The sequence below is a fragment of the Schistocerca cancellata genome, chromosome 2 (genome assembly GCF_023864275.1).
Source record: "Schistocerca cancellata isolate TAMUIC-IGC-003103 chromosome 2, iqSchCanc2.1, whole genome shotgun sequence".
NCBI classification, from domain to species: domain Eukaryota; kingdom Metazoa; phylum Arthropoda; class Insecta; order Orthoptera; family Acrididae; genus Schistocerca; species Schistocerca cancellata.
Window position 1 is genome coordinate 423,124,851 of NC_064627.1, and position 12,994 is coordinate 423,137,844.

The 12,994-nt window shown below is 44.4% G+C and overlaps 1 protein-coding gene across 1 annotated transcript in view; it reads left to right on the forward strand.

Annotated features, from left to right (window-relative positions):
• The window catches only part of LOC126161882 (cubilin), a 1,256,608-nt gene that overhangs the window by 1,158,597 nt on the left and 85,017 nt on the right, over positions 1 to 12,994 (forward strand). The window contains exon 10 of the mRNA XM_049918020.1: positions 8,655 to 8,883. Within this exon, the coding sequence (XP_049773977.1) occupies positions 8,655 to 8,883 (229 nt within the window). The remainder of the gene's footprint in view (positions 1 to 8,654; positions 8,884 to 12,994) is intronic.

The following is a 12,994-nucleotide window of genomic DNA, read 5'->3' on the forward strand; positions in this document are numbered from 1 at the left end:
TTTCTCTTCGTTCCATTTTCCTCCTGAACCAAAAGAGAGTATTATCTCACAGAAAAAACATGTGAATATATACAAGGGCGTTTAAGTAAAGTGTCACACATTGCTGCAGAAGAAAACTTGTGATAATGATATGTCCGGAAACCAATACCTGTTGAGATTTGGGCGAGTCCGTCTTCTCATTCCAATCTGTCTGTTACGCAGAAGTAGACACTACAGGTAATCTTGCATGTCGTTACCATGCATCCTCACTCCTTCAGCCCATCTTCGCACTGACCCACGCACTCATTCAAATACATCTGGGTTCATTCGGATTGCGTCGCCTATATTGGTCACACGCTTCTGTATCGTTTGCACATATTTGATGGGTTGGGCATACACCAATGTCTTTAAATGTTCCAATAGCAAGAAATAAAACGTATTAAGGTCCGGTGAAAGGGAAAGACACGCTACTGGACCTCCTCGACCAATACCTCGCCCACGAACGCTGCAGTGAAGCACGATCCGTAGGAAACGAGATGGTGCCCCGTCGTGCACAAACCACAACTGTTGTCTTTCTAGATAGGTAACCTCATTCAATAGCGCTCCTAATTCATCGTGCAGAAACAGGCGCCACACATCACTTGTTAGTCTATTTGGTAAAATGTATCGTCCTATGAGTCAGTGACCAACAATTCCTGTTCGTACATTGGTACTTAAGTGGTCCTCATTTCTCAGCTCCATGACAGCTCAAGGAGTTCCCGCTGCCTACCAGTGCATAATGCAGCAATTCACACGCCATATTTTGAGAATTCTGCTACATCTGTAAGTACTACTCATGCTGCGCCACAAGCATAACGGACAATATCTAAATAGGTATCGGTTTTCGGGTGTATAATTATAGGAACTTTTTTTCTAGTGTTCACCTAAACTTCCGCCTGTAGGAATGTGTGACACTTTTCTTAAACACCCTATGTATTGGCTGAACGTGAATCCAATTGCAAAACTTTTGGAGCTTGGGCACGGATGTCTTTTGAGTTTCCTGGTATAAGGGACCTCTGGCCTCCGGAGGCTCGTTACACAGTAATTTCATTTCATTTGGTTTCTTACACCCATTTATCTTCATATATGCGTTGTTCTGAAAATAGTTCCACAGCATTGCACGTGTAGACAGTATGCGCTGTGTGTTCTGTTTAGAAACAATTTGTTGCATTCCCTCATGTCGCTTGGCTGTTGACAACAGTAATGTCTGATTTACTCTTTGCCTTCAAGCTATACTGTTCGTTCTTCACTGAAGAGCCAAAGAAACTGGTACACCTGCCTAATATCGTGTAGGGCCCCCTGAGCCCGCAGAAGTGCCGTAACACGATGTGGCATGAACTCGACTAACGTCTGAAGTAGTGCTGGAGCGAATTGGCACCATGAATCCCGCAGGGCTGTCCATAAATCCGCAAGAGTACGAGGGGGGTGGAGATCTCTTCTGAACAGCACGTTTCAAGGCATTCCAGATATGCTCAATAATGTTCATGTCTGGGGACTTTGGTGGCCAGCGCAAGTGTTTAAACTCAGAGGAGTGTTCCTGGAGCCATTCGGTACCAATTCTGGACGTGCGGGGTGTCGCATTGTCCTTCTGGAATTCCCCAAGTTCGTCGAAGTGCACAATGGACATGAATGGTTCAAATGGCTCTGAGCACTATGGGACTTAACATCTGTGGTCATCAGTCCCCTAGAACATAGAATTACTTAAACCCAACTAACCTAAGGACATCACACACATCCATGCCCGAGGCAGGATTCGAACCTGCGACCGTAGCGGTCACGCGGTTCCAGACTGCAGCCCCTTGAACAGCACTGGGACATGAATGGATGCGGGTGATCAGACAGGATGCTTACGTACGTGTCACCTGTTACAGTCGTATTTAGAAGTATCAGGGGTCCCATATCACTCCAACTGCTCACGCCCCACACCACTGCAGAGCCTCCACCAGGTTAAACAGTCCCCTGCTGAGATGCAGGGTCCAGTGATTCATGACGTTGTCTCCATACCCGTACATGTCCATCCGCTCGATACAATTTGAAACGAGAATCGTCCGACCATACAACACGTTTCCAGTTATCAACAGTCCAATGTCGGTGTTGACAGGCCCAGGCGAGTCACAAAGCTTTGTGTCGTGCAGTCATCAAGAGTACACACGTGGGCCTTCTGCTCTGAAAGCCCATATCGATGATGTTTCGTTGAATAGTTCGCACGCTGACACTTGTTGATGGCCCAGCATTGAAATCTGCAGCAATTTACGGAAGGGTTGCACTTCTGTCACATTGAACTGTTCTCTTCAGTCGTCGTTGGTCCCGTTCTTGCAGGATGTTTTGCCGGCCGCTGCGATGTCGGAGATTTAATGTTTTACCGGGCTCCTGATATTCACGGTACTCTCGTGAAACGGTCGATCGGAAAAATCTCCACTTCATCGCTACCTCGGAGATGATGTGTCCCATCGCTCGTGCGCTGACTGTAACGCCACGTTCAAACTCACTTAAATCTTAATAACGTGCCATTGTATCAGCAGTAACCGATGTAACAGCTGCACCAGACGCTTGTTGTCTCATATAGTCGTTGTCAACCGCAGCGCCGTATTCTGCCTGTTTACGTATCTCTGTATTTGAATACGCATACCTATACCAGTTTCTTTGGCACTTCATTGTATCTCACTGTGTTTTTCAGACAGTGTTATTTGTACGTTACCTTCGATACAGAACAGGATGATAAGATGTCGATGAAAAGTTGGCCGATATTCACTTCATGTATGAGTTCAGAGAATGCAGTGGTATGGCAACAGACCGATGCTATGTCGAGCTGTTCCCACAGCGACGGCAATCACATCATAATGAACCGTTTTTTTCACGTTGTACGAATTGGCGATTGCGTATTACAGGCTTGTTAGCTGTTGTCAAGGTATTTTCATCGAAACAAAGGTAGTTCTCTAATAAAGAGAATGAATCATCACACCATTTCTATTTTGTAACGAGCCACCGGAGATCGCGGTTTATCCATCATTTCTGATCAACCTCCGAAATAATGTAGGTGGAACTCTGGTGCTCGATGTGTATTACAGAACGAAAATTAGATGCAACATATTTAAATGTGACCCATTCTTCATCGTTGTGAAGATATTTTCAGAGAAGCAAACGCATCTGGGGTGACAAACAGAATGAATAAATAACATGAAGGACTGCTGAAAAGTAATGCCGCGAATTTTTCATGTGAAAACTTTTAAAAAATAAAAAAAAGTTATTAAAATTCTAAATCTTCATGTCTACATATTGGCAGCCCACTGCCGCTAGAAGGCTCCGAGTTGTAGCGTACAACATGCCGTTGTAAAGTATAACCAGATCGGTGCGTGAGAAACTACGTGCAAAATGGGATTTTTCGAATTCGAAGAGTTTGTCCACACATACACACATATGGAGCACACTCTCCTTCAGCATGACAGTGACAGACGACACACAAGTCATGAATCATGATTCGTAGTCCCGACTTGAAATTAAATGAAATGCCGTGTGGCTAGGGCCTCCCGTCGGGTAGACCGTTCGCCTGTTGCAAGTCATTCGAGTTGACGCCACTTCGGCGACTTGCGTATCGATGGAGATGAAATGATGATGAAGGTAAGGACAACATAACACCCAGTCCCTGAGTGGAGAAAATCTCCAACCCAGCCGGGAATCGAACCCGGGCCGTTAGGTATGACACTCTGTCGCGCTGACCACTCAGCTACCAGGGGCAAACGGTCCCGACTTGACCCCATCCAATTCTCCAAAACTTAAACAACACATTCGAGGACTTCACTTTGATAATGATGAAATGATGCAAGCAGAATTGAAGTTATAGCTCCGTCAACAAAGTCAAACATTGTACAGTGACGGTATTCACAAACTGGTCTAGCGTTGGGAGAAATGTGTTAGGCACCAGGGTGACTATGTTGATAAATAAATATGAAAAATAAAGATGTAAAATATTAATAACGTTTCTGTCATTTAAAAACCGTTAACATTTTTCACATAAAATATTCGTAGGCATTACTTTTCAGCACACCCTCGTAATTTCATTGTTACTCCGCAATGAGCCACTGGAGACTACCGGTCATGCGTACAAAAAAACTCAGAAAATACCGCTGAAAAACCTCCGAAAATTAGTCAGTGGCTTTCGAGTTCACTCAAATAACAAGAAGACAGATGGGAAAAGAGTAAGTAAAATGTTGATTATTTCAAAAGTAATCGCCATAATTTTTAATACGTTTATCCGGCTTTGAGACTGTCAGTACCTTCATGGAAAAATGTTTTCGGTTGCCTACGGAACCATGCTGGTACCCAAGCGTGCATCTCTTCGTCCGAAGCAAATCAACAGCAACGATCGTCTTCCTTCAGGGCTCCAAAAATATGGAAATAGCTTGAGAAGAGATGGGGATTGCAGGCAGAGTGTCTAAGAGGTTCACAAAGAAATTTCTGCAGCCTAGTTGAAATAACTTCGACAACATGTGGGTAGATATTGTAATGCATTAAAATGATGGCATCCGTCAATATTCCTAGGCGTTTGAACTTTGAGGTGAGCTTCAGTTTTTGCGTTGATTGTGCGTTGATTGTGGCGGTGTATTCCAGAAAGTCAATGAGTAGCAGCCCTTGCAGTCAAAGAGAAAGGACATCATGACTTTCCCGGAGCTGCATAAGTTTCTCTTGGAAGCCCTCACTCAGCCTCCATACGGTCCAGATCTCTCCCCATGCGATTTCCAAAGTTTTGAAGCCATGAAGAGAGACAATCATTTCCGTCATTGCTTCGGACGAAGAGGTGCCTGGCTGGATAAAAACATGGTTCCGAAGGCAACCGCAAATAAAGGGTAAAGAAAAAACGTCGCACTTGAAGATGAGCATGAGATTCCGCATTCAAATTCAAGACAAAATCACACAGGGTGCATTTTGAAAAGATATGTACGAAAACGAGGAGCTGGCAACACTGATACATCGTGCGGCGCATCGGAAAGTACAGAGGGACATGTAACACACCGCAATACCTTACCAGCCGTCGCAGCTCATTAAGTAGACTGCTGGAACATCAGACCGCTGGAACATCAGACCCGCGTCCACCATGGAGCTGTAGTTCGAATCATCGTCAAGTCCCTTCTTTAGACGTCCGTTCCCTAGTTCTCGTCGTTTATAAGCAGGACATCGTCTTGTCGTATGACAATAGCCTATCACATGACAGCGTGCATGCATGTGTCTACTAACCGCGCAGTACACAACCGTAACTCGTCCTATAAAGTTCATGTAGGGCGTCTTCCCGATCAGGTACACAAACGAGGAATACGTCGATATGCTTTTGGTTCTGGTTGCATCTGATAACCAAGCTGCTGCTGCTGCTGCTCCTCGTGCAAATGCTGCACAGTACTTTCAACGGCGCTATCCTGATAGGAACGCTTTTTGTCGCCTGGAGCAACGCCTTCAGAAAACGTAATTTTCGTCCACAAGTAACGGACAAAGGTTGTTCAAGTACTAGACGCATTCTGCAAACAGAGGTCGTGATTCTTGAAATCGTTCACCCGCCACCTTGCCAAAGTACCCGTAACATTGCAAAACAGTTCTAGATATCTCAAATGGTGGTTGTTGGAATGTTGCATGATGAAGATCTGTGCCGTATTATTTATTACACATTAATTCAACAATAGTGGCCAGAATACCGCATTCGATCACTGCGGTTTTGTGAATGACTCTTAAACCAAATGGAAAATAACAAATATTTTATAAATAACGTGGTACGGACTGACGAATCTAGTTTCACTTGTGAAGGTATTTTCAATCTCCACAACAGCCGTTATTGGTCGAAACCCCTGTGAACATAGCTTTCAGACACGCTTTGGCATAAACCGGTCGGCTATAATCGTGGGATTGAGTCCTTACCTTTTGCAGACCAAGTTGAATGTGCCCCTGGATCGTACATTTCTTTGCAATATTTTGCCTGACGCATTTGTAAACGATCCATTTGGCGCTCGGCGACAGCTATGGTTTCAGCAGGGTGGTGCACCGACTTTGGAATGAATGTGCTTAACTACTTAAATGTGGCGTTTCCAGGGAAATGGGTCGGTCGTGGAGGTTCAGTATTCCGACCTCCACGTTCCCTGGACCTTAGTACACTAGAGATTTTTATTTATGGCACCATATAAAGAAACAAGTTTATAGTGCTCCACCCATGGGTGTACACGACTTATAGCTCGTGTGCATGCTGCTTCGGCAGTGATGGATTCATGTGCGTTGCAAAGAGTTTCGCAAAGTATGATCCAACGTGCGTCGAAGTGTTTGCAAATGCACAGTGATAGCTTTGAAAATCTTCTCTAAAGTGAATGTTGCTCGTACATGTACGCACCGTCTCTGTGAAAGTAAGCCTGGACGTCAAACGTACAGAAGGGAATTATCGTGCCAAGCATAGTGTGCCATCTAGTGTAGCCTAACTACTGTGTTTTTTGTACCTCACTGGATACAGACGAAGTTACTGTATCCACTATTATTTTCTATTGGCTGTAGTTGTATATGGGCGAAACAGAGTTTTCGTCTGTAATCACGTTCTGTCTTAATGTTTGAATAAAGGTAACATTAACAGAAAGAAATACACAAGATAACGCATTATGGAGGTGTAAATTGCATACAGTTTGGTTCACATATATATATATATATATATATATATATATATATATATATATATATATATATATATACACGTGTGTGTGTGTGTGTGTGTCACGAACGCGACTGACTCGAACAACAGCGATTTTGCGTATCCGTTCCCACGGAATTGCCTCGTCTCACTGAGCTAGTGGGACAACTTTGGCACAGCGTAAAGTTCGTGCTACCTGTTCTTGGCCACGGTACAAGCAGTTATTCCGTTGCCAGAGCTTATTTTTTTATTCGCATTTCTATTTTAACTTACTGGTGGGACTACGTTTTGCTAGATACACTTTTGTCTTGCATTGGGATGAGGAATCACATGCCAGCCCCCAAGTGCGGTATTTTTTTCTTCACCTGTAGACCTCCGTGAAGGCAGTGACGGTCTTGTCTCATAGTTGGATAAATGTACTAACAGCACTTTCTAAATAAAACATTTTAGCAACTTTTCCCATCTACTCCGTTTTCATATGACGATATATATGTATTTCATAACTGATGTTACAGGCTTCTAGGAGTTGTAGAGCGGACTTAGTAGATAAGGTCTTGATAAGGAACCCAAATACGGCAATGTACCCTTTGGATACAAAATGTTATAAGATCGGATGACATTCAAATCTTTAGCTTCACAACAGGTACTGTTTTCGTCCGACTACAAAAATGTCTGCGAGAGACTGGTACGTTGACTGTGATGCTCCAGAAACCTTTACTACGGCTTAAGGACAGTGTGTATGAAAGAACGCACTGCAGATTCAGCTTGTACAATGAAGTCAGCAGGGTCGCCACGCGGGGCAGCTACTGTAGAGCACACAGGTCACAGATCACTCGTCTCCACTGTGTGTGTACCGTGAAGCTGCAGATTGAAAGAGATCCGATCTTCAAACTCATTTTACATCCTAACGGTGCATTTCCGGACATGGTTTCTTTATCAAAACTCCATTTACTAAGCCCACTCTACAGCACCTAACAGCGTGTAACAGGAATTGTAAAACATGTAAAATATCCTATATATAAAATAATCAGGATGTCCATGCAAAGAGCTGTCAGGCGCAGTTTTCCTGGTATCTCGGCTGATATTTGCACTTTCGTTTTTCCATTAAGTATCTGCAGTCAGTGCAGACAAATACTGCTCGAGACGGCTTTCATGAACGCCCAGTGTCGACAGAAACGGTCGGTTTGCTTCCCATTAAAACACGTAGAGCAACCAGTACTCCACTATCGACACCACCGCTCCGGCCCGCGCCGACTGCTATTCTCGCTACTGATACTAAATCGCTGTTGCAGTACTGGTTATTCCTCGTGTTTCACTGTCCCAGTTAATACATATTGATAAAAAGAATATCGCACTAGGCTAATTTGGGGCCGCTCTATCGGATACGCACGCTAAAATTCCACTTTAAAAATAATTTTGTTTGCAACGGGTAACAAACCGACGCTTTCCATGAAAGTATTTTATTGGGCTGACTGGAGTTACACATTGCAAAAGCGGAAGTGCAGTTATTAGCTTAAATACAAGAAAAAAATAAAACGTAGCGAAAGAGCAATGAAAAAAAACAGTCAGGTAAGTTGTCAACATGTCGCCATATTTATAAACTGAGTATTTGTAGTGCATTTTTAAACTGATTGACAAGTAGTACATGATAGCGGGAGATAGCAGTTGTTGTATATGGAACGTGCAAACAACTTATTGACATGTGGACGCTAATGACCATTACAACTATAAAATAACTAGAAGTGAACACATATCGTCGTCGCCTTGTTTTCTTCCTGCTCTATTGCACATGCATTGTAGAGTACATGGTTCGATTCCCGGCAGGGGACTGGGTGTTGTGTGTCCTTTATCATCATTTTCATCATCATTGACCCGCAAGTCGCCGAAGTGGCGTCAACTAAAATGAACCTGCAATACGGCGACCGAACTCCCCCACTTGGGGCGTCCCGGCCAACAATGCCATACGATCATTTCCACTTTGCAGAGTACAAGATCCCGGGGACGGCGGCGCCCGACGGCAGCTGTCGCTTCACCTACCGCAGTTCAAGCAGGAAGAAGGGCGACTTCAACTCGCCGCGCTACCCCTCCAACTACCCCAACGACATCAACTGCACGTACGACTTCGAGGCGACGCCCAACGAGCAGGTGACGATCGTCTTCGACCACTTCAAGGTGCGGGCCGAGCGCATCAACGGCTCCGTCGCAGCATACGGGTGAGTGCCGACGCTCGCTCCGACCGTCTCCACCATTTCTTCCTTCTCCTGGCCCTCTCCCTCTCCTGCACGCACTTCCTGTACTGTCGAATGCTCAGAAACTTTTCTTTTATTCCGTAGGACATACTTGTGTTCTGTCTTGGCCTGAATTGGAGTGGTACTCTGCTATTAATCGATTTCCTACACGATTGTTTAAAGAAAAAGCGTACGAGTAGCTCACACATATCGGGTCGCGCGACAAGCGGAAATTTTATATTTATACCACTAGACTTCCTACGAACGTAATAAACCGTCAAGATACACACAACTGAGGGCCGTTTTCGCAACACTCACTGTATGCATTTTTTAATACCTTTTTTTTTCTTAACACATACTGTTCAGCTTCCTTTACAGGCCTACGCAGCCGGTTACAGCAAAACTTCTTTTATTCCACCCTTACAGAACAGAGAATACATCCTGTTTTTTTCCCAAAACTCGGTCATGTGTATATAAGAGTCTTTTCAAAATTCGCTTTATGCTGCTTATAAGGGGAGGCCACGACGTTCGAATCAGAGTTGTACTTCAAACTTTGTACAACTTTAGTGGGCCATTAGAAGGAGATAATGTGCAGGTAATAAAGTGCACTACTCTGGTAAGATTAGTTTTACGCCTCTATTATGTCGCTTGTCTATCTGTACGTTAGTGTTTGTGGTCGTAAAGTGATTAGCGTTCGACCTTCGGGAGACAAAAGTGTATGAATCGATGTTTTTCTTCACTGGTCATATTATTTAATTCATATGACATCCAAAAATTGATATAATGAAAGAACCACGCGTATTTGCATGAAGTTTCAGGTTATGTTTTCTATATTTGTGTGACAAATATCCTAATTCAGTGTGTGATGTCGAGAGCACAACCGACGAGTAATTGTACATTACTCTTGTGGTCCTGTACATTGTGATTTACTACACACATCAAAAAACATTTGCATCACCCCGGTTTCCAGAACTGCTGAAGATAGACGTTGACTGTGGATATTGTATCGCAGACACAGTTCTTTTGACTGTTCAGATCTGTCACTAAACCCGCCCAAAGACGTAAAGAACCATGCATGAGCAGCGACTATTAGACGGAGGGGGTCCGACTGTCGATCAGTTTCAGTCGTTCCACCAGAAAGGAGGTACACGGCTCGTGTTGTCTGTAGTTCGACCGTGCCTAGACGAATGAGATTTTCACTCTGCAGTGAAGTGTGCGCTGATATAAAACTTCCTGGAAGATTAAAAATATGCGCCGGACTGAGACTCGAACTAGGGAACTTTGCCTTTCGCAGGCAAGTACTCTACCATCTGAGCTACCCAAGCACGACTCACATCCCGACCTCACAGCTTCAATTCTGCCAGTACCTCGTCTCCTACATTCCAAACGTCACAGAAGCTCTTCTGCGAACCTTGCAGAACAAGCTCTCCTGGAAGAAAGAATATTGCACTTGGACGCGATAGGCAAAGGTCCCGAGTTCCAGTCTCGGTCCGGCACACAGTTTTAATATGCCAGAAAGTTTCATGCCTAGATGGTCAATACCGCGGTTCGATCGCTTCCGCATTATTACTTTGTGTCAGGAAGGGCTCTCAACAGGGGAGGTATCCAGGCGTCTCGGAGTGAACCAAAGCGATGTTTTTCGGACATGGAGGAGATATAGAGAGACAGGAACTGTCGATGACACGCCTCGCTCAGGCTGCCCAAGGGCTACTATTGCAGTGGATGACCTCTACCTACCGATTATGGCTCGGAGGAACCCTGACAGCAACGCCGCCATGTTGAATAATGCTTTTCGTGCAGCCACAGGACGTCGTCTTACGACGCGAACATGATGCGCAACGTCACTCCCGACGTCCATGGCGAGGTCCAGCTTTGTACCCACAACAACATGCAGCGCGGTACAGATGGGCCCAACAACAGGCCGAATGGACCGTTCAGGATTGGCATCACGTTCTCTTCACCGATGAGTGTGATGCCTTCAACCAGACAGTCGCCGGAGACGTGTTTGGAGGGAACCCGGTCAGGCTGCACGCCTTAAACAGATTGTCCAGCGAGTGCAGCAAGGTGGAGGTTCCCTGCTGTTTTGGGGTGGCATCATATTGGGTCGACGTACGCCGCTGGTGGTCATGGAAGGCGCCGTAACGGCTGTACGATACGTGAATGCCATCCTCCCACCGATAGTGCAACCATATAGGCAGAATATTGGCGAGGCATTCGTCTTCATGGACGACAGTTAGCGCCCCTATCGTGCACATCTTCTGAATGACTTCCTTCAGGATAAATACATCGCTCGACTAGAGTGGCCAGCATGTTCTCCAGACATTAACCCTATCGAACAAGCCTGGGATGGATTGCAAAGGGCTGTTTATGGACGCAATGACCCACCAATCACTCTGAGGGATCTACTCTGAATCGCCATTGAGGAGTGGGACAATCTAAACCAACAGTGCCTTGATGAATTTGTGGGTAGTATGCCACGTCAAATACATACATATGTCAATACAAGAGGACGTGTTACTGGGTATCAGAGGTACCGGTGTGTACAGCAATCTGAGCCACCGCCTCTGAAGGTCTCGCAGTATGGTTGTACAACATGCATTGTGTGGTTTTCATGAGCAATAAAAAGGGCGGAAATGATGTTGATGTTGATCTCTATTCCAGTTTTCTCTACAGATTCCTGAACTCTAGGAACCGAGGTGATGCAAAACTTTTTTTGATATGTGTATGTTACTGATTGTGAATAATGTCACTCGCACCATTATTTATCGAGGTTTGATTTGGGCTTTCGAAGCTTGTCCATCGTCCTCGAAAATTTAATTGCAGATAGTAAATAGTCAAATACCATACGAAATTCATTACAACTTCATTAAAATGTGCGTTGTTTCTTTTTTTTACTATATCGCCTCTCAAATGTCATACAAATCAAATAACGTGACCAGTGATGAAAAAAAATATAGATCAAAAGTAAGTGTCAGTGGGTTTCGGAATGTTGCCTCGTCCACGACCTTTTGTAAAGCGCGGAAGTTAACCACTTGACCATAAAGACTTTTTACTACCGCAGCCTTCGCACAGATACATCAGTTACATAAAGGACGCGCTAAACTTCTCTTGCTGTTTTCTCGGAAATGCCAGAGTAGTGCACTTTTCTACTTGCACCTCATGTTGTTTTAATGGCAAACTAAGGGTGTACAGAGTTTGAAATAAACCCTTGATCCCACGTCGTGGCCTCCCCTTATTAGTTCGTTAAAGACGTTAGAAATATTGCTGGGTTTTCTCATAATATATTTAATGTGTGACAAATATCAGAATAAATATTTTTCTAGTTGTGTTACGGCACTCCTGGCGTAATTGTTTTGCTTGGGGGCAGATGGCGGGGCGAATTACCGTGCGCGCCAACTAAGCTGAGAATCGGCGTGGTGACTGAAGGGAGCTCCCAACAGCCACCGCGCCGGGTGTCTATTTAGTTTGCGCGGCCAGTATTAAACTGTCTCTGGCGATGATAACTGTTACGCGAATTGGTTGCCAGTTTCCAACACTTCATGGCAATTAAGTGTAAAAAACTAGACTTGTGCTATCTAATGAATATGGAAAGTGATGCTGAATATGCTATTGCTGTGAGAGGAACCCATGGAGGATATAAAAGAAAAGAAAAGAAGCAATCTAACATCTTCAAGGGAAATCACTCGATATTCAAGGCAAAATGCAGCGTCTGGTATTGACTGCCTACAAACTGAAAAGAGTGAGGCAAGCAACAATGGAGGTAAAGGCTGCTATGCAGGCAAACTCCCTTATGCTGACTTATCTTATTCCAGTAATCTATTACATTCTTCAGGAGATAAGAACAAGCAAGATTCATTCCTTCTGCCGTAACATGGTCGGATTTATTTGCATCAGCTAGCAATGTTGTAGATCCCACTGAAGCTAAGGATTCTAAATCAGTGTCTATTAGGTTTAAGATAAAACTTTGAGATGGATCCCAAGTAACTGTGCTGTTACATTTCAAAAAAATGGCAGGTGTATCGCGAGATCACTTAGATTTGATTGCGCGGCATTATCAAGAACATGGGACTACACTACAGGAACGAAGAGGTGACAT